Source organism: Coptis chinensis, chromosome 8 (assembly GCF_015680905.1).
Source record: "Coptis chinensis isolate HL-2020 chromosome 8, ASM1568090v1, whole genome shotgun sequence".
NCBI lineage: Eukaryota > Viridiplantae > Streptophyta > Magnoliopsida > Ranunculales > Ranunculaceae > Coptis > Coptis chinensis.
Genome location: NC_141463.1, coordinates 59,025,111 through 59,046,079, shown reverse-complemented (window position 1 = coordinate 59,046,079; position 20,969 = coordinate 59,025,111). Strand labels below are relative to the sequence as shown.

Sequence of the window (20,969 nt, the reverse complement as noted above, 5' to 3'; positions counted from 1 at the left end):
GATCCCAGAATATTATTATTGGCCGCTCCGTCCCATTTTCTAAGTCGATGGCAATGAGACCAAAACTAACCCAAGCCCATAATAAAAAATATCTAAAAATCCTATCTGTCAAATGTAATTTTTCGTAAATAACACCAAATCCCAAGGCCAATTAAGTACCAGAACCCTATCCATTCATATCTCTTTATATAAACAGGCCCAAAACCCTCCCAAAAACCTTATCAGAAACGAGACTGCTCCATATTTTCCTTCTTATCCCTTCATTTTTCAAAGGCAATGGCAGCTTCCTCACTAACACTTCCTTCACTATCTTCATCTAAAACCCTAGTCGTCTCTACAACAGCCAAAACCCTAAACCCATTTCTCTCATTCTTCTCACCATCACTTTCTTTTAGAACTATTATTAACAACAAACCCATTTCCTTTTCTTCTTCTTCTAAAAGAAGTAGTACTTTTGTTTTACCAAAAGTAGCCCTTTATGACCAACAAGAGGAAGAAGTGTCTGGTGGCGGTGGCGGGGAGAGGAATTACTCTTCTGATTTGAAGATTTTTGTTGGTAATCTTCCTTTTACTGTTGATAGTGCTGAAGTTGCCGAGTTGTTTGAGAAAGTTGGTACTGTTGAACAAGTTGAGGTATAAATATTGTATCTTTATGGTTGGTTTTATGTTATTTGGTTTTGTTGATAAGATTGTATTACTTGTTTAGAATAAATGTCAAATGTTTTTATTGTATGCGTAGTTGTTCTTTTCTTTTATATGTTGAGTAATGAGCATATGGTTAGTTGTAGATAAGGTTCTAATTATAGTTCTTTTTGCTCCTTTCGAAATATATAAGAGCTGGTGAATTGGAAACAATTAAGCAAAAAAAAAGTTTTATTTTATTATGATTATGGAACATACATATCAATATGCATGGATCATACCCTTCGTCCCCATTCATGTTCTGACCATACCACATGGGTTATAATGTAATATGTGTATGTTTATGTGCTTTAAATTTTTATATGTAGGACACTTTTGTGACTCTGGAGTAATTCTTATGGGTCTTGTTGTTTGATTTGGAGTGCGACTCCCCCTTCTGCACATGTGTAAGGTTCTACCCATTGTTAGTAAGACTAACTTGGTTCCCTTTTACCAGGTTATCTATGACAAACAAACTGGAAGGAGCAGAGGTTTTGGATTTGTGGTCATGTCAACGGCGGAGGACGTTGAGGCAGCTGTGCAGAAATTTAATGGTTATGTAAGATTTCTCATAGAAATTTTAGTAAAAGTTATCCAAGTTTATATGGTAGTTTATGAGTCTGTTTACTTGATGATGAAAGTATTCAGCTTGCTTTTGTCCATACCTGTGCATGTATATTTAATATCTTGATCAACTTCTTCATAATTGATTTAAATTGAGTCCACCTTATCATTGTGGCAGGAACTTGATGGAAGGGCATTGAGAGTGAATTCAGGACCACCTCCACCCAGGGATGAAACCTCATCTTTCAACCGCGGGGCACGAGTTGGTGGTGGTGGTGGTGGTGGGAGCTATGATAACTCCAACCGGGTCTATGTTGGTAACCTTTCATGGGGAGTGGATGACCATGCACTTGAGAATTTGTTCCGTGAGCAAGGAAGGGTTCTTGAGGCCAAAGTGGTCTACGACAGAGAGAGTGGCCGGTCAAGGGGTTTTGGTTTTGTTACCTACAGTTCTTCTGAAGAGGTCAATAATGCAATTTCATCGTTGAACGGTGTTGTAAGTATACACAAACCTCTTTCTCTTTGTTATTTCTTGAAATGCCTTGTCATGTATATGATAATTGAGTATTGTTGTAACCATGGTTTATTTTTTGTTAAATATATGCTGGTCCTCATACCAAAATTCAATAAATTAAGTTTTTTCAAATTGACAAACCCAAATGCACCGAGGCACAAGGGCGACTTAAGCCTTTTAAGATTTGGGGCCTTGAGGCTTCTTTACATGCTTATATAAAATGTGTATATATATATGCATTTCACATTTTCTTGGACTCCTGATAACTTCTTTAAAGACTAAAAACTTCCTATTAGGTTATGTTCTGAGCATCAAAACAGCTCATTCTATTGAAATCCCATTTTCCCTCATTCTCTGTACTTCCATTTTTTTAAGCCTCAACCCTCATAGAGGCACAGCCCCTTGAGGCTTTGATGTGTTTCCTTAAACATTTTATAAGCAAAAAAGTTATTCAAAATCTTATGTTTGCTTGTTATTCTTTTTATGTTCTAGTCTGTTATACATCCTTTTTGCTAAACATGATGGTGTTGTTGAGCAGGACTTGGATGGGAGAGACATTCGAGTGACCATGGCTGAAGCAAGGCCACCAAGGCGCCAATTTTGAATGCTGAGTCGTTCTCAGATATCACAGGTGTGGTTTTGACTTTTGTTCCTAGTAGTTAAAACTTTACTGAATCATAACTTTATTCCATAAAAGGTTATTTGTGTGTGAACTCTCAATTGGTACTGTCCATTTTAAATTTTCCTCAAAACTGCTGTTGTCAAACAGGTTCCATTGGAGCTTAACGCTTTTGCTGCTTGAGGATGTCTCGAAGGTTTGCACTTAAACTGATGGTCATCGGTCTGTAGTCTTGGAATGAAGAGTTACTATTTAGCCATGACATTATAGACTACCAATGTATGTTTGGATACTCGGATTCATGAAATTACAGGTGACGGTTTGTAACTTGGCTTTTATATTTGGCATGTTTGATCGGAGATTTTTAAGGGTTTTGACGTTTAATGGTTTTGATTTGAATTTCGTTTGTTTGTTCTTTGCGAGAGCTGTTTGTACCGTATGTGTTCTGACGCTTTGAAAATTGGTGGAAATACAAATATGAATGTTATCATATACTGGAACACATTTTCCACCAATTGGTGGAAATACAAATATGAATGTTATCATTTTAAGGTCATACTGTATTAAAATGATCACAAGGTCGATTAGACAGCTGTATTAAAACTTCATACGTTTTCCCAGTCCAAAATTTCCCGTGTTGTGAGGGTAAAAATAAAAAATTAAAACTAAAAGGAAAGTAAGTTCAGTTATATCCCGTGTCATTTTAAGGCTATTGTTTTCTTCTTGTGGAATTAGTACTGTATCCTAGCCTCGGATCTTACAGTATGACCACTAGTTGATACTGGATTTTATACTTGGGAAGAGATACTCGTCTGAAAACCTCCACTGTCAGGCTTATGTTATTTGATAACTAGTGGTTGCTTTGACCCTCCTTTCCTCAGTGAGTCTGCCCATACGATTACTTTGTCAAGGAATGCGAAGGCAGCCCTTGAGGAACGGCTGAAGATACCATAAGTTCAAAATTGTCTCTCATTTCCTTTGTTCTGCTTATGTAAGTTTTTCAATAAATTATTTATCCCTGAGCATAAAATTGAATAAGATGGAGGGAGGCAGAGTACTTGGTCTGTGGATTCCAAAATAATGGCTTGAAAATGTAGTACGTTCCTTTTGAGTGTATGAACGTAGAAGATGATAACATTTACTGTTAGGTGGTGACACCTTTTAGAAGCAAAAACGTTGCTTTCAGGAGATGTATTTAGCTAGAGCTAAAAATTCCAAATTCAATGTCGTGGTGGTGCACTTCTTCCCCTTGTGTCGTTTACAACAAATCAATTTTCATCAATATTAAATTTAAAACAATTTTCAGTCATTCGTTTGATGGCTGTTTGTTTGTTTGTTTGTAAAGATTTTTCTGTAAACTCGATGTGATTATAGAAGTTTTAAATGAAACAAAGTGTGCTGGTAAGTCGTAGCTGTTCTCACTTCTCACTGCTGAGAAAGGATCTGAATTGTGTGAAACATCCCACCTCTACAATTCGGAGATAGCAACACCTTTGATCACAATGAAATATCCCACTTCAAAACAATTTTTTTGCTAGCTCAAATTGACATGGAAATTTTACGTTCAAAGAAACAGACGATACTGCAGATTCATCCTATTTTCCTTGTGTTGCTTTCAAACATTTTTAGAGTGTATCATTTCTGGATTAAGCTCAGGACACACAAGGTACACAAAATGTATTCACCCAATTTAAACCCGCACATTTCCCTCGCAGGGCTCTAAAGGCTAAACATGGCTTTTCTGACGGAGTAGTTTGCTACTTTGTTTTGCAGTTTTGTTCTTGTCATAGATTGATTAGATTCTACTGATGTCCTTACGTGCCATAATAGTTTGAAGGAAACACACCACAGCTCATAACCCTAACTACAAAACGCACCAAGAAACAAGACTAACAGCACTCCCGATGAAGGCAAAAGAAAGTACAAGTGCAAACCAAGTTAAAGTTTTACAATGCCTCAAACCTTGTCATATCGGCTTGAAATTATTTAGGCTAGGCAAAAGACCCGTCCTACAGTGAGACTGAGAGTTGAAGTCAGTTGAGTGTGGGTTACGATGTCATATGACTTGTTTTCGTTCTGTAGCTGAAAATTGATCCAGTCAACACTCCAATTCGGAGAAAATAGATAAATAACAAGAAAATACGCTAGGCAACAGACTCCGTCAAAGGAAAATGGACAAACTTGATGAAGGACTACTAAGATGGATTTAAGATATTTACAATTAGTCAATCGTAATTCATAAGTTCATGACAAACTTTTTATTTTGCAATTCTAATTTGCGACTCCGAAGTCCAAACCAAATATTTCTCTTTCTTAATGCAACCATGAATTATATACTTGTATCTGTCAATGCTGGTCCCAAAATCCTTCAATGGACACATGGAATAGGATTATTGCACATGACCATCTAGGCACTCTAGCAGAGTCAACTCTTTCCAAATATATCATCAAGTTTAGCATATTCAATTACAGGACTTCTTCCTATTTGACATTTAGTCATTCCCTTGCTGTTGGTGAATGGACTCATCTTCCTGCCTATTTTGAATGTAAGTATTTTTGCCACCCTTTCAGTAATGGCTACTCCTCTATATTTTAACACTACTAACATTTGATAAGAACAAGAACAAAAGACTTGGAGAGAAAGATTAAAAGAGAGAACAATTTTGTGAGTGGCACTTTGTCGTGTGCGCAGGGGGCAACAACTTTTTTTTGTAGGTAACGAAATATTTTGTTTAGTAGTGCGTACTTGTTTGTATTATGTATATGTTTCCAGTCACTAATATAAATTTTTGATATAGTATTCTAAAGTCACGTACTCTAGCCTAAGACATTTTCAGCTAGACAATTTGTTTGTGTTATTTACTTGATCTTTGATGCAGTCAACTTGTTTTCTATTCAGTGCATGCAAAAGAAATCAATGTCCAATTCAAATAATCTTTCTTATTTCTTTCGAGTGAATCCATTTATCGGTTTAATCACTGCATGTTACAAGTCTTTCAGAGTAAGTTCAGCTTCAAATGTATCAAATGATCACAAGGTCGATTAGACAGCTGTATTAAAACTTCATACGTTTTCCCAGTCCAAAATTTCCCGTTGTTGTGAGGGTAAAAATAAAAAATTAAAACTAAAAGGAAAGTAAGTTCAGTTATATCCCGTGTTTAATGTTGATTTCGGATGTCATTTTAAGGCTATTGTTTTCTTCTTGTGGAATTAGTACTGTATCCTAGCCTCGGATCTTACAGTATGACCACTAGTTGATACTGGATTTTATACTTGGGAAGAGATACTCGTCTGAAAACCTCCACTGTCAGGCTTATGTTATTTGATAACTAGTGGTTGCTTTGACCCTCCTTTCCTCAGTGAGTCTGCCCATACGATTACTTTGTCAAGGAATGCGAAGGCAGCCCTTGAGCAACGGCTGAAGATACCATAAGTTCAAAATTGTCTCTCATTTCCTTTGTTCTGCTTATGTAAGTTTTTCAATAAATTATTTATCCCTGAGCATAAAATTGAATAAGATGGAGGGAGGCAGAGTACTTGGTCTGTGGATTCCAAAATAATGGCTTGAAAATGTAGTACGTTCCTTTTGAGTGTATGAACGTAGAAGATGATAACATTTACTGTTAGGTGGTGACACCTTTTAGAAGCAAAAACGTTGCTTTCAGGTAGGAGTGTAAAAAAAAACCGTTGACCCATCATTCGGTAGGGTACCCGGTATTCACCCGCCACCCAAACCCGCACCGACCCGAAAATAGACCCGCCCCGCCCCGCCACCGTTTTTATGCGGTCGGGTTATGGGCGTAGGTTCTATGTTCAAATCCGACCCGTCAAGCCGCCTAACCCGCGACCGGTGGTCAAAACCGTTGACCCAATCCGTTGACCCTCACAATTTCAAGACTCTAACTCTAATATTTTTGTATTTTGTTTATAATTTCTTTTAACTTTTGTAGAAATTTGAGAGATATAAATACAAACTTATGAGTTCAATATCAATTTCACATATTCAAGTCTGAACATTGGGAAAATATCAGAAATTCAAATTCAACTTTTGAATTTTGGAGAAGATAAATCATTCATCCTTGTATTCATTTTGAATTATTTTAGTTTATATTTTATTGTTTTGTACCATAGATCCTCACTCCCATCTTCATTTTATCATGCTATGGAAAATAATCAATTTACAAATGGTAAATCACGATAAATAAGTTTCAAATTTACAAATATGGTTTTGGATTCAAATTCAAGTTTTTTTATTTTTGTTTATTTTTTATTGATTGATTCCATTTTTTCTCTATGCTGTGAATTGGAAATATATTACTTGCAGAATTAGAAAGTTTTTTTTTAGTGAAATTGGGTTAAAATGATAATTTTCACCCGACCCAGATGACCTGCCCAAAACCCGCCCCGTAAGTTGACCCAACGGGCCGGGTGATGGTACTAAGACATGACACTTCAACCCGCCCCGCCCGCCCCGTCGGGGACCACTGGATTTGTATCCCCTAACCCGCCCCGCCCCGCCCCATCACTATTTGACCCGCGGTTGACCCACCCCGCCCCGTATTACACCCCTACTTTCAGGAGATGTATTTAGCTAGAGCTAAAAATTCCAAATTCAATGTCGTGGTGGTGCACTTCTTCCCCTTGTGTCGTTTACAACAAATCAATTTTCAATATTAAATTTAAAACAATTTTCAGTCATTCGTTTTGATGGCTGTTTGTTTGTTTGTTTGTAAAGATTTTTCTGTAAACTCGATGTGATTATAGTAGTTTTAAATGAAACAAAGTGTGCTGGTAAGTCGTAGTTGTTCTCACTTCTCTCTGCTGAGAAAGGATCTGAATTGTGTGAAACATCCCACCTTTACAATTCGGAGATAGCAACACCTTTGATCACAATGAAATATCCCACTTCAAAACAATTTTTTTGCTAGCTCAAATTTGTAAACATTCTTGAAAGAAATGAGATGATGGAAAATAAAATGATTTCATTAACTTGAATCCCAAATGAACTTACATTAATCTATTTATACTCTACGGACATTAAAGAGAGAATTTGAGATGCTAACGAGAATAATGAGAATCGGTTACAACTTATACACTAGCATAATGAAATTAGTTATAGTCTTTGTTGACTTATTTTGTCGACTAGATACTTGATCATTCTCTTAATAATACCCCTCGTGATTTGAAGGGAGATGGTTGGACTGAAAGCTTGATCTTGAGTATATTGAATCGATTGAGAAAGACCTTTTGTAAAAAGATATCCGCCACTTGATCTTGAGTGCAGAGATAGTTGACATTGATCGGTTTAGCTTGAACCGGTTTCGATATGTAGTGGTATTCGACTTCCACATGTTTTGTCCTAGCATGAAAAACGGGATTGCTTGTGAGAGAAATGGCGCTAATGTTATCACAATGTATCAGTGGAGGTTTCTGCAGTGTGTATTGAATGTCCTTTAAGAGTTTGCAAATCCATGAAATGTCAGCAGCAGTGTGAGCAAGTGCTCTATATTCTGCCTCCGTAGAAGATCTAGCAATGGTCTGTTGTTTCTTTGCACACCAGCTGATTAAATTTGAGCCAAAGTATACACAGTATCCTGTAGTAGATCTTCTGTCTATAGGACATCCTGCCCAATCTGAGTCAGAGAAAGCTGTAATGTTCTGTGAACCTTTCTTGTAAATAATACCTTCTGATATAGTTCCCTTCAAATATCTAAGGATCCTTTTTACAGCAGTTAAATGTTGTACCCTTGGAGCATGCATGTGTTGACATACATTATTAACAGCAAATGATATGTCAGGCCTTGTCCATGTCAAGTATTGTAAAAAGAGCCAACCAATGTCAGATTACGATGGATCACTAAGGAGAGGAGTGGTTAAGTCAAGTTTTGTACTTCTTTGAAGGAGAAGAGATTGGTTTGGTATCCGTCATTTTGGCTTTCTTGAGTATGTCATATATGTATTTGGTCTGACATAAGAAGATGAAGTCTTTGTTTCTGTGAATTTCAAGACCTAGAAAATAATGCAATGATCCCAAGTTTTTCATAGCAAAAGGAAGTTTTAGTTGCTCAATGATAAAGTCACAGATAGAGTTTGAACTTCCAGTAATCAAGATATCATCAACATATACAAGAATAAGAGTGATATTGTTGTTGTGATGTTTAATGAAAAGAGAGTTATCAGCATGAGAAGGAACAAAACCAAGAGAGTATAAAGCTTGAGCAAACTTTTCATACCAAGCTCGAGGGGCTTGTTTAAGGCCATACAAAGATTTATGAAGTTTACATACAAAATTTGGTTTGGTTGGGTCAATGAAGCCAGGTGGCTGAGACATATAGACAGTTTCCTTGAGAGTTCCATGGAGAAAAGCATTACTTACATCAAGTTGCTTTATTTCCCAATCATGTTGTAAAGCAATAGCAAGAAAAAGCCTTATAGTAGTAGGCTTTGCTACTGGACTGAAGGTTTCAGAGTAGTCAAGACCTGCCATTTGGTGATAGCGCTTTGCAACTAATCTGGCTTTGAGCTTATCAAGAGTACTATCAGCTTTGTATTTTATCCGAAATACCCACTTGTTTCCAACAAGGTTTTGACCAGTATATGGTACCAAAGTCCATGTTCCATTTTGAATCAAAGCATTAAATTCAGAAGCCATGGCTTCTCTCCATCCTTTATCCTTTATGGCTTGAGTATAGGAAGTAGGAGTAAATTGAATGTTTTGGACTTGAGATAACAGTGAAGCAGAGAGAGAATACTTGGGATTAGGTTTGAGAATACCACTTTTGAATCTTGTTGTCATGGTGTGATTTTGTGTAGTGAGATTTTGGCATGGCAAAGAAGGTGACTTACTTGATAAGGAAAACGGTATGGGTGACACATTTCTGTGTGAATGATTTGTTGAGGAAGAAGATATGTTTGTGACTGGTAAAGGATTTGATTGATCTATAGAGGTATTATGAGTAAGAGGTGTGTTTGTATAAGAATTTGGAGAAGTTGGATTTGGTGAAGTAGGTGAAAGTGGAGACATCAAAGTCTTGTTTGGTGAAGCAATTGATTCTATAGTCTTTAGAGTAGTGGAAGACTGATTTTGTTGAAGTGGAATAGATGAAGATTTTGTTTTATTATGCAGGAGGAGTGATGAATTGGGTTTGAGTAGTTTCTCTGGGAATAGTAGTGATTGTACTAGAACTTTGTTGAAAAGGAAACTCATTTTCATTAAAAACTACATGTCGAGACAAATACACTTTTTCGGTGGATAAATCTAAACATCTATAACCTTTGGTTGTTATCATAAACACACAAGGTATCCTATAAACACACAAGGTTTAGATTTAAAATCAAGTTTGGACTTATTGTATGGTTTTAACCAAGGATAACAAGTACAGCCATAGACCTTGAGGAAGTTGTAAATTTGTAATCTGGTTTTTGATTGAATAAAAGCTGAAAGGGAGAGATGTTGTTGAGTTTAGCCGAAGGCAATCTATTTATCAAGTAAACTGCAGTTTGAAAGACTTCTACCCAGTATATCATAGGAATGAAAGATTGAGCCATCAGAGTTCTTGAGGTTTCTACAATATGACGATGTTTCCTCTCTACCACTCCGTTTTGTTGAGGAGTGTAGGGGCAAGAGAAATAGTGTGTAATACCATTGAGTTTCAAATAATAATCAAACTTTGAACTTATGAACTCACCCCCAAAATCTGTTCTTATGGATCTAATTTTGCAATTAAGAAGAGTTTCAACATTTATTTTGAATTGAACAAATACAAGAGTGAACTGAGATTTATTACTCATGGGAAAGAACCAGCAAAATCTAGTACAATCATCCACTAAACTAACATAGTATCTGAAACCAGACATTGATGTAGTTGGAGAAGGTCCCCAAAGATCTATGTGAATCAACTGTAGTGGAGTGGCTGGCTTTATTTTTGAACTGACAAAGGGAAGCTTGTGCATTTTGCCCAGTTGGCATGATGAGCAGAAATGTGATGTAGCTTGTTCTTCAAGAGAGAGTTTGTTTATTTTGAGAACATTGGTGAGAGTAGCTTGAGCTGGGTGCCCCAACCTTTTGTGCCATATAGAGAAAGGAGCTTTAACAGAGAGAAAAGATGTTGGCGGTATGCGGGAACTTGAATATGCTTGAAAAGAAATAGGATACAGGCTATCCTTAGTAGGTCCTTGCAAAAGAATCTTCCCGGAGGTAAGATCCTTGACATAGAAAGATGTTGGAGTAAAAGTGAGAGAGCAGAAATTATCCGAGACAAATTTATGTACTGAAAGTAGGTTATGTGCAATTTTGGGAACATGCAAGATGTTGTTTAACTTAAAGGTATTAGTAGAGGTGTTGAATAATGAATTTCCATAATGAGTTATAGACAAACCTTCCCCATTTCCGACCATAACTTTGTCAGCACCAGTATAGTCAGAATGATGAGATATATTAGAAAGATCCGAAGTCATATGATTGCTAGCTCCAGAATCTGCAAGCCATATGTTATCACTGGAGGTGTTGTTGTATGGTGTAGAACTATATGTTGCTGGTGCTGTAGAATAAAATGTTGATGGTACTGAAGAAGTGCTGGCCATAGCTGCAAGTTTGGCAGGTGGATGTTTTCCAGAGAAAGCATAATTCATTCTATTATAACAGTCAAGAGCAAGGTGCCCATATTTGCCACATATCTGACATTGAGGTCGAGTAGACATTGGTAGTGACTGAGAAGTAGTTGATGCAGAACTGGAAGCATTGTTGTAGTTTGGGTTATAGTTATTGCCCTTGTAGTTGCTTGTTCTACCTCTACCCCTTCCTCTGAAACTATTGTAGACACCTCTTCCTCTTTGCCCATTCATTTGTGCTCTTTGTCCTTGAACACTAAAGTTGTTAGAACCAGAATTTGATTCATACCCTTGTTTGAATGCAGCAAAAGCATGATTTGTTGGTTCAGATAGAATGCCTTTTGACCTGTCTTCAACTGATATTTCTTCACTCAAAAGAAGACCATGAAGCTCATCAGTTGTTACTGGTTCTTATCTCACTTTGACTGAAGTAATGAATGGTGCATAATCAGAAGGTAAACCTTTGAAGATATGATATTCCAAATCACCGTCAGATATAATATTTCCAGCTTCAGCTAAGCCATCTGCAATTTGTTTCACATGTTGTAGATATTCTGACATTGTAAGACTGCCCTTCTTGACAACTTGAAGATTATCTTTGAGCTGATGAATTCGAGCCTTTGATACAGAAGCAAACCTCGATTCCAAAGCACACCATAGATCTTTTGAAGTTGAAAAACCAACAATGTATGGCAACAAGTTTTCTGATATTGTCGCATTGATCCAAATTAGTAACATTTGATCATTTTTCAACCATTCGCTGTGAAGAGGATTGATAGTAGTTGTAGATACACCTTCGTTATCAAGAATGTATTGTGATGGACATGATAATGAACCATCAATATAAGGTAGTAGATTGAATCTTTTGAGAAATGGAATGAAAAGGGATTTCCAGGGTAGATAATTCTCACGATTCAGTTTCATTGGAATGTAGTTCTGGATGTTTTGAATGTGAACAAGATTGGAAACAATCGGTTGTTGGTTTTGACTCATTTGAGCAGTTTGTGATGAAAGTTGAGCTTGAAGACTCGCAATTTGAGCAACTAACTTTTCAATTGCAATAGAATTTTGATTTTCCATGATTGAGATTTGAAAACTTGAATGATTGATCAAGATTTGAAAATTTATAAACTAAGAAATTGAGTTTTGAGATGAATACTCGAATTTCGATTGAAACTAGATTGATGAATGATAACTATTTGAGTAATTACATCAATGAAGAAGAAGATGATGATTAAAGAACAAGAACCACTAAGCTTTCACAACCGCCATTAATGGTGTCGCAAGACCTTGGTTCTGATACCATGTAAACATTCTTGAAAGAAATGAGATGATGGAAAATAAAATGATTTCATTAACTTGAATCCCAAATGAACTTACATTAATGTATTTATACTCTACAGACATTAAAGAGAGAATTTGAGATGCTAACAGAATAACAGAATCAGTTACAACTTATACACTAGCATAACAGAAATTAGTTATAGTCTTTGTTGACTTATTTGCTGACTAGATACTTGATCATTCTCCTTAATAAAATTGACATGGAAATTTTACGTTCAAAGAAACAGACGATACTGCAGATTCATCCTATTTTCCTTGTGTTGCTTTCAAACATTTTTAGAGTGTATCATTTCTGGATTAAGCTCAGGACACACAAGGTACACAAAATGTATTCACCCAATTTAAACCCGCACATTTCCCTCGCAGGGCTCTAAAGGCTAAACATGGCTTTTCTGACGGAGTAGTTTGCTACTTTGTTTTGCAGTTTTGTTCTTGTCATAGATTGATTAGATTCTACTGATGTCCTTACGTGCCATAATAGTTTGAAGGAAACACACCACAGCTCATAACCCTAACTACAAAACGCACCAAGAAACAAGACTAACAGCACTCCCGATGAAGGCAAAAGAAAGTACAAGTGCAAACCAAGTTAAAGTTTTACAATGCCTCAAACCTTGTCATATCGGCTTGAAATTATTTAGGCTAGGCAAAAGACCCGTCCTACAGTGAGACTGAGAGTTGAAGTCAGTTGAGTGTGGGTTACGATGTCATATGACTTGTTTTCGTTCTGTAGCTGAAAATTGATCCAGTCAACACTCCAATTCGGAGAAAATAGATAAATAACAAGAAAATACGCTAGGCAACAGACTCCGTCAAAGGAAAATGGACAAACTTGATGAAGGACTACTAAGATGGATTTAAGATATTTACAATTAGTCAATCGTAATTCATAAGTTCATGACAAACTTTTTATTTTGCAATTCTAATTTGCGACTCCGAAGTCCAAACCAAATATTTCTCTTTCTTAATGCAACCATGAATTATATACTTGTATCTGTCAATGCTGGTCCCAAAATCCTTCAATGGACACATGGAATAGGATTATTGCACATGACCATCTAGGCACTCTAGCAGAGTCAACTCTTTCCAAATATATCATCAAGTTTAGCATATTCAATTACAGGACTTCTTCCTATTTGACATTTAGTCATTCCCTTGCTGTTGGTGAATGGACTCATCTTCCTGCCTATTTTGAATGTAAGTATTTTTGCCACCCTTTCAGTAATGGCTACTCCTCTATATTTTAACACTACTAACATTTGATAAGAACAAGAACAAAAGACTTGGAGAGAAAGATTAAAAGAGAGAACAATTTTGTGAGTGGCACTTTGTCGTGTGCGCAGGGGGCAACAACTTTTTTTTTGTAGGTAACGAAATATTTTGTTTAGTAGTGCGTACTTGTTTGTATTATGTATATGTTTCCAGTCACTAATATAAATTTTTGATATAGTATTCTAAAGTCACGTACTCTAGCCTAAGACATTTTCAGCTAGACAATTTGTTTGTGTTATTTACTTGATCTTTGATGCAGTCAACTTGTTTTCTATTCAGTGCATGCAAAAGAAATCAATGTCCAATTCAAATAATCTTTCTTATTTCTTTCGAGTGAATCCATTTATCGGTTTAATCACTGCATGTTACAAGTCTTTCAGAGTAAGTTCAGCTTCAAATGTATAAGTTTCAAGCTTGTAGTGCTCTTTGAATATAATTTTGCAAGCTGGAAGTTTTCTGTTCTATTTTCTTTCTTTATGTTATCAACGGTGAAGTCGAGATTGGCCATAGTTGTGTGTCTTTTATTTCTACTTAAAGTTGAAGTTGATAATAATTAATAACAAACCTCCTGGAGTAGATGAAAAGATTTATTGTTCACATGTTATGCCTAACCTTTATTCTCACATGATTCATGAAAAAAGAAAAGTCGTTCAAGGATCTTTTAGTTTGTATGGCTGGGCTTTCAAATTTGATCACGTTCTGGTTATGCATCTTCTGATACTTATGAATCTTTTACTTTCATTCATGAAAGATCGATCGAACTTGCAATTGTGACTTTTTGGGTGCAATGGACTATGGTAACTCAAGATCAGTAAGGTCAGTTATCTTAATCTCTTTGTTCTAGTTTTAGTAATTCTACCTAGTCATTATTTTATAACGTATAGACTATATTAGCTTTCGTTAGACTGTCTTTGTAAATGAGAGAAATAGTAGAAAACTAGTTTACTGCGCAGAGTTACAACCGAAATTAATTCTGATTAATCTGTTGTTGGATTTGGTTTATACATCAGATTTCCAGATTCCAGTTTAGAGTTGAACTTGCAAAGTTCACGTAGAAGCAAAGGAGATAAGCCGAGTAATCTCAAGAACAAAATTGAAGCAACATCTAAGAAGACTGAAACAACAGAAGTAATGAGGAAGATGAAAACTTCTTTGAGTACTAAAGTTCTATCAAGAGTCTTCTCTGAGGATTATGGGAGAGTAAATAGGAAGATATTCGATCCTCAAGGACCTGTCATAAATCGATGGAACAAAATTTTCTTAGTTTCATGTTTAATTTCTCTGTTCATTGACCCTTTATTCTTTTACTTGCCTGAAGCTCGGCAAGAAATGTGCATAAAGTTAGGGATGCCCGTTGAAGTAGTCCTCATGTCTATACGATCCATTGGCGATGTGTTTTATTCATTTCAGATATTCATGCGATTTCGAACAGCTTATGTAGCTCCTTCCTCTCGCGTATTCGGTAGAGGGGAGCTTGTGATAGACACTTCAAAGATTGCCTCAAGGTACCTAGGCAGGGATTTTTGGGTTGATCTTGTAGCTGCATTACCCCTTCCACAGGTACATAACTAACTACTGATTCATTCTGTTTTTACGGATCCCTGTTAAGCTTAGAAGGGCTAGCAGTGTAGGATTATGCTTAAGTTAGTGTGAACTGTGTCCAATATGTTTTATCAGATTTGTGTTGCTTTTTAGTGGCTTTCTTGAAGTTAGCTAATTTAGTTTTATGGCTCCATGATTTTCTTTTTTGAGTAGTCCAAAATCCATATCCTTGCCCAATCTATACTGTTAGTTGTATAACTTAGGTTTTTGTAATACTAAACATTTCAAGAACACCTTGTCCTATGTTGCAGGTGTTTATTTGGGTTATAATACCGAACCTGAGGGGTTTGACAATGACAAATACAAAAAACATCCTTCGTTTCAGCATCATTTTTCAGTACCTCCCAAGGTTGTATCTTATATATCCACTGTCATCGAAAATTGTCAATGCCACCGGAATTGTTACGGAAACAGCATGGGCAGGGGCTGCTTATAACTTGATGCTATATATGTTGGCCAGCCATGTAAGTACAGATAAAACTAAAACATGATTATAATGAAACTTTTGTTGTATCTGATATAATACTGACTGAGAATCAATCAATTAACTTCTTTTTCAGCTTCATCCTAGTTGGGACTTGAATATATGATTGCTAACCAATACATTTTCCTTGCTTTAAAAGGTTTTAGGAGCATGTTGGTACCTCTTATCAATCGAACGACAGGAATCATGTTGGAGACAGGTCTGCAGGCTTGAGAGCAACTCTTGTCAGGATAGATTCTTTGACTGCCATAAAATCAATAACTCTAGTAGAATTGCCTGGTTTAAATCAAGCAACATCACAACAGTATGCAATCCAAGTAGTAAATACTTTCAGTATGGTATATATGTTGATGCAGTGACTTTCGATGTTACATCCTCAACATTCTTCAGCAAGTACTTTTACTGTCTATGGTGGGGGCTCAGAAATCTGAGGTAGACGTACGTTCTATAAGCTGTTATTTACATCTCATGTATAAATGAAACTCTTCCTAACGTTTTTTTACAATTTACTTCTCTATTAAATATGCAGTTCTCTAGGACAGAATCTCTCAACAAGCACTTTCGTTGGAGAAATAAGTTTTGCAATCATCATTGCTATTGTAGGGCTGGTGATTTTTGCGTTGCTCATTGGTAATATGCAAGTAAGTCAATGACTTTACTCAATTGTATTCCAACTTCCACTTCCTCAAGTCAAGCTAGCTACATGAAAAATTTATAGGTTTTAGCAGATTTGTTTCGGACTTAAAATAAATGGTAGGATTGTAGGACACGGTAGTCATAGCCATATTTGGTTAAAGTATTCAGAATTATTAATTTCCCATGTTTCATTGTGCCAACAGACATACCTACAATCCACGACGGCAAGACTAGAAGAATGGAGGATTAGGAGAACAGACACAGAGCAATGGATGCGTCATAGGCAGCTACCTATGGAACTGAGACAATGCGTACGTAGATACGATCAGTACAAATGGGTAGCAACCCGAGGAGTTGATGAAGAAGCTTTACTTAAAGATCTTCCTTTGGATCTTCGTAGAGATATCAAACGGCACCTGTGTCTTGATCTAGTCCGACGAGTAAGCCTTGCTTCCTCCTATACTGCTGTCCTAAAGCTTATATTAATATATTCTCTGGCATTGTGACCTTAGACGCCCTGCTTCTTGGCGACAACATTTCATCTACAATGAGTCCCTGATGAGGTGGTGCCACATTTTCGTAGTAAGGTGTTTGAGTTCTGGGTAGTCAGAACTCAGAACTGCTGCAACTTTTGGGTGGATACCGAATTGGGTTTTACAGGCCGGGTGTCTAACTGAACCCACCTAAGTGGCCGAGTGCCGAAGTAAGCAAACCAACCCGTGGACCGTGGCTGCCTAATACCAAAATGCAGAACCTTTTTCTTCATCCATAAGTTTGTTTTTTTCTAGAAATTCAAAATTATATGTCCCTACTCAAACTTAGGACAAGAAACCTTATTTTAGCTTAGAGAGAATGAGAAGTTCTGTGAAAATATGCGGTTATTTAAGCACAACTAGCTCGGCTTAGGGCGTGGAAGCGCCCCGGCTGTAGGCATTTTTCATGTTGAAAACTTGAAAAGAAGATTGTAAGAGCCCAAAGCTAGGTCCAGTCCCAATCTATCTATTCAAGTAATCTTTCACTGGTTAGGTCCAAGCCAACCAGTAAACTATATATAGATTTCTGTGTAATGAACTTGTTATACTATAGGGACATTGTCATGAAAATCTTATAATGAACATTCACAATGTCGCAAAACAAACAGGTACCACTCTTCGATCAGATGGATGAAAGGATGTTGGACGCCATATGTGAGAGGCTAAAGCCTGCTCTATGCACTCAAGGAACGTGTCTGGTGCGTGAAGGCGACCCTGTCAACGAGATGCTCTTTATTATCCGAGGTCACCTCAATTCCCACACTACAAATGGTGGCCGTACTGGATTCTTCAATTTGTCTCTAATAGGTCCAGGTGACTTTTGTGGTGAAGAATTGTTGACATGGGCCTTAGATCCACGTCCAAACGCCGTTCTCCCATCATCAACACGTACTGTTGAGGCTATTGGCGAAGTTGAAGCTTTTGCACTAATTGCAGAGGACATGAAGTTTGTAGCATCGCAATTCCGTAGGCTCCATAGCAAACAACTAAGACACAAGTTCCGTTTCTATTCTCACCAATGGAGATCTTGGGCTGCATGCTTTTTACAAGCAGCATGGCGCAGATATAAGAGAATGAAAGATGCAGCCCTACTCAAAATCAAGGAGAACCCTATTAGCAATTCAGTTGAGCCAACATCAATTGGCCCCCCACAAGGAACAGGCATAGCTGTTTATGCAACAAGGCTAGCAGCAAGCACCAGGATGGGCTTATGTAAATCGTATGGATCAAAAGTCAGTGTTGTAAGCCCCTTACAAAAGCCCGATGAGCCCGACTTTTCATAGATCTTTTCGGGTGCATGGATCTTGTTATTAGTGATTCACATTTCTCTCTTCTCTGCACGTAACTTCTTCATGTCTGTGAGTCTGTCGTATGTAATATGTATAGGTTTTACATTTGACACTTCAACTACAATTTTTTATCAGGTTATTTGTTGTGACTTGTAGGACAAGAAATAATTTTTATTACATTATATAGCAGAAATATATTAGGGACTTGTTCATGTCGAGAGGATTTGGAAATTTTTGTATGGCAAAATATAACAACAACTGTTAGGAGTTTAAACAGAGCCTGGGCTTGGGCAGTATTAAGTTGGACCACCTCATATGGATTAACCGGCCACATTTTAAGAGCAAGTAATTGGGGATGCTAGCGCAATCAGACATTCAGACATGCGTGGGTGCCAAGCCTCTGGACTATGGTCTTCTGGTTCCAGCTCTCACGGTTTTGTAATGTACCCAACTAGACCTGGTGTTGCCGTGTTGCGACCTTAAAAAGGGGAATAAATCAGAAATATTAACAACGACGACCAAACTTTTTCAGTAAAAACTAAAACCAGCAAATTAACTTGTTTCACATCCCATCTAGGAATCATATTGGACTCATAAATATTGGTGTGCAGGAGCTCCTAAGAATTAGGGATTTCAAGGACCATGAAAGTGCAACATAAAATAATGGAATAGCTAAAACAGATGAAGCATAGCTTGAACGCGAATTCTTTAATTGGTTGCTTCAAACATGGGGCATCACTGCATCAGTGCATGTCATCATTTTAACATGTGTTTTGAAAAACTATTTGTTTAAAAGCACTTTGATCACATGTTTCATATCCGTGGACTAACTGATTGATTAACGATTATTTGTCTCTTTCTTAAGAAATGTAATTTTTATTAAAAAAGAAGGACCCATGCAAATTTGATCAATGATTAGCGTTCCCTTAAGTTTTTAATTATTATATAAAAGTACGTGGTTTGAATGAAGCAAATAATAACAAAAATATGCAATAATAAAACTCAATAATTCTTAAACGAGCTTTGAAGTCCTTAAACTTTGAATTGACAAAAAGCCAAACATCAAGTTGTATTTTATTCAAAATCACAAGCTTGAGTCAGTGGCGGAGCTAGGAATATTAGTGAGGGTTAGCCACTTCAACACAACTAACAAAAAATACACACTAACACACTCAATTTGTCATTCTTTTTAAATCTTCGAAATTACAATTAACATTTCATTTAGCTTTAGAAAATTAAAAACTTAAAAATAGAAAATATTCCGTATATATGCTTTAACTAGGAAATCACTTCAAAACTGTACAATTTACAAAAGCAATGAATTTTTAGGTCTGTCATAAGAAAAATAGCCAAGGCAATGGAAAAAATGAAATTGTCACCACTCAATATGGCAAAAATATTGTAAAATGGTAGACTTTAGTGTATTTCTTTTTGTCTTCACTTACGCGTTTGCTTTAATTGTGTTCGTCCTATTCCAAAATTTCAATCAATGTCTTAAAGTAGATTCAAAACTAATTTCATTACAATAAACAATCAAAATTAGTGTAGACACATTCAACACAATAAATTATCATGGATTCGATTAACCGATATAATTCATAGAACCAATATAAATATGTAAAAATATCAAGGAATAAAATGTTTAGATAATGTACCAATGAAAATATATTATGAAATATTGGGACGTGAGTGTTGTTTTTTTTCCTCCTTTTTTTTTCCTTTTTATTTTTCCTACCAAAGAATTACAATAAATGTTTATAAAACTCGTACAAAAAGTATTGTTCTATTAATGAAAAATAGATATAAAGAACAATTATATTCGTGAGAAGATATGAGACTGACGAGGCTTTCTTTTTCGTTTTTGGTATGTTAGGTACGATGTATGTGTAGGTGTAGGTTAGGTAACAAATCAATATTCATATAAATTGTTTTATAATTATTCTTATATATATATATATAGTAGTTTTTCTTTTTTTTTTCCAAAATTTGAGGGTGAGCCAGGGTGTACCCTGGGATCCCCTAGCTCCGCCACTGGCTTGAGTGATTGTGATTACGGCATCTCCAAGGAGGGTGTAAAATTACACTTCTACATAGGCTCCACCTAGGTGCCAATAGGATTTTACAATTCCAATTGTAAGTTATTGTATAATCCATAAATATTCACTCTCTATTGTTTCTAATGGAGAAATGTAAAAAGATTCAATTTTAAACTCGGATGACATTTGAAGTTAGGGTATCTCCAATGGAGGGTGTAAACTGTATAGAGTGTAAAGTTTACACTCAAAATATCAAAAAAAAAAATTCCAATGGGGGTGGTATACCGTAAATAATAGAGTATTAATTGATAGAGGAGGTGGGGAATTCCCCATCTTGCTATCAGTTGATAAATAGCTCGGGCGACACTTTAACTAACGTCCGAATAAAAACAATTTCGGACGTCACTTTAATTATGTAACGTCCCTTTCTAATTTTAAAGTAATTTTTTAACTCAGACGTCACTTTAAGTGACGTCCTAGTTTAAATTAAAAAGGGACGTCACTTTGACGTCCGAGTTTAAAATATAATTTTTTTACACTTCTCTATTGGGGAGTATAGATTGTGGATATTTATAAGCTATACAATAGTATACAATTAGAGGTGTAAAATCCTAATGGCACCTATGTGGAGTCTAGATGGAGGTGTAATTTTACACCCCCCATTGGAGATGCCTTTAAAGAGGGACGTGTCATCTGAGTTAAAAAAATTCAAATTATGACTTTAGAAATAGATAGGGACGACACTCCAAGTGACGTCCGAACATTTTTTTTTTTCCAGACGTGTG

At 36.3% G+C, this 20,969-nt stretch overlaps 2 protein-coding genes across 2 annotated transcripts; both read left to right on the top strand.

The window, feature by feature from the left end:
- The first annotated feature begins 46 nt into the window (after positions 1–46).
- Positions 47–2,870, top strand: LOC147482181 (RNA-binding (RRM/RBD/RNP motifs) family protein). Its single transcript, XM_086575778.1, has 5 exons — positions 47–633; positions 1,139–1,240; positions 1,424–1,741; positions 2,298–2,390; positions 2,529–2,870. Exons 1-4 carry the CDS (start codon positions 277–279, stop codon positions 2,361–2,363), a joined length of 843 nt encoding a protein of 280 aa, XP_086431904.1. The 5' UTR covers positions 47–276; the 3' UTR covers positions 2,364–2,390; positions 2,529–2,870.
- Positions 2,871–13,775: 10,905 nt separating this feature from the next.
- LOC147482180 (protein CNGC15b-like) lies at positions 13,776–18,360 on the top strand. The gene is made up of 8 exons (XM_086575777.1): positions 13,776–13,985; positions 14,356–14,420; positions 14,615–15,164; positions 15,458–15,670; positions 15,830–16,122; positions 16,220–16,331; positions 16,530–16,766; positions 17,468–18,360. Exons 1-8 carry the CDS (start codon positions 13,887–13,889, stop codon positions 18,140–18,142), a joined length of 2,244 nt encoding a protein of 747 aa, XP_086431903.1. The 5' UTR covers positions 13,776–13,886; the 3' UTR covers positions 18,143–18,360.
- The last annotated feature ends 2,609 nt before the right edge of the window (positions 18,361–20,969 follow it).